Source organism: Cucurbita pepo, unplaced genomic scaffold (assembly GCF_002806865.2).
Source record: "Cucurbita pepo subsp. pepo cultivar mu-cu-16 unplaced genomic scaffold, ASM280686v2 Cp4.1_scaffold007254, whole genome shotgun sequence".
Classification (NCBI taxonomy): domain Eukaryota; kingdom Viridiplantae; phylum Streptophyta; class Magnoliopsida; order Cucurbitales; family Cucurbitaceae; genus Cucurbita; species Cucurbita pepo.
In genome coordinates, this window is record NW_019653190.1 from 1 (window position 1) to 536 (window position 536).

Below are 536 nucleotides of genomic sequence, written 5' to 3' on the forward strand. Positions count from 1 at the left end.
ACTACGTACCATTATGTTACATTGCATTGTAATGAAACGATGAAAAGATGGTGGAATTTTGAGAAGATTTCCAAACCCAATAATCATGTCAACATTTACACCTACACACAGAAAAGAACTGAAAAGTTACAAATGCCTAAAATGGAGGAANAAAATGGAAAATTGAAGAAGAAACAAGAAATAGAAATGAAAGGATTTGGTTTCAAGAAGGACATTGGAAGCCGGAAGGAACCTTCTTTCCACAGTAGTTCAAAAGCAAGCTGAGGGAAACTGAGAGGTCAATCTTGAGACCCAAGGCTCTGGCCTTCACCGCAGTGCAAAGGCATATAGCAGCTTCCAGGTCAACAAGGCCTTGGATTAGGGTGCAGCATGGGAATTTTGGTGGTGAGCCGATCACTAAGTGCACTAGATCGTCCAGCAAGTCGGCGCAGACGCCAAGCTTGAGGGTGTCCCTGGGACACTTGGGGAGTGATGGTTGCTGCCTTGACGGGGTGCGCTTGTGGGGCTTGGGTGGCGGCAGTGGGCAAGGGACATAG

At 46.4% G+C, this 536-nt stretch overlaps 1 protein-coding gene across 1 annotated transcript; it reads right to left on the reverse strand.

Moving 5' to 3' along the window:
* Positions 1-9: 9 nt before the first annotated feature.
* LOC111787222 (14 kDa proline-rich protein DC2.15-like) lies at positions 10-511 on the reverse strand (the record flags this gene model as incomplete). The annotated part of the gene is made up of 2 exons (XM_023667303.1): positions 10-101; positions 214-511. Coding segments are annotated over 2 exons (390 nt in total), but the record flags the coding sequence as incomplete, so codon positions are not given.
* Positions 512-536: the final 25 nt, after the last annotated feature.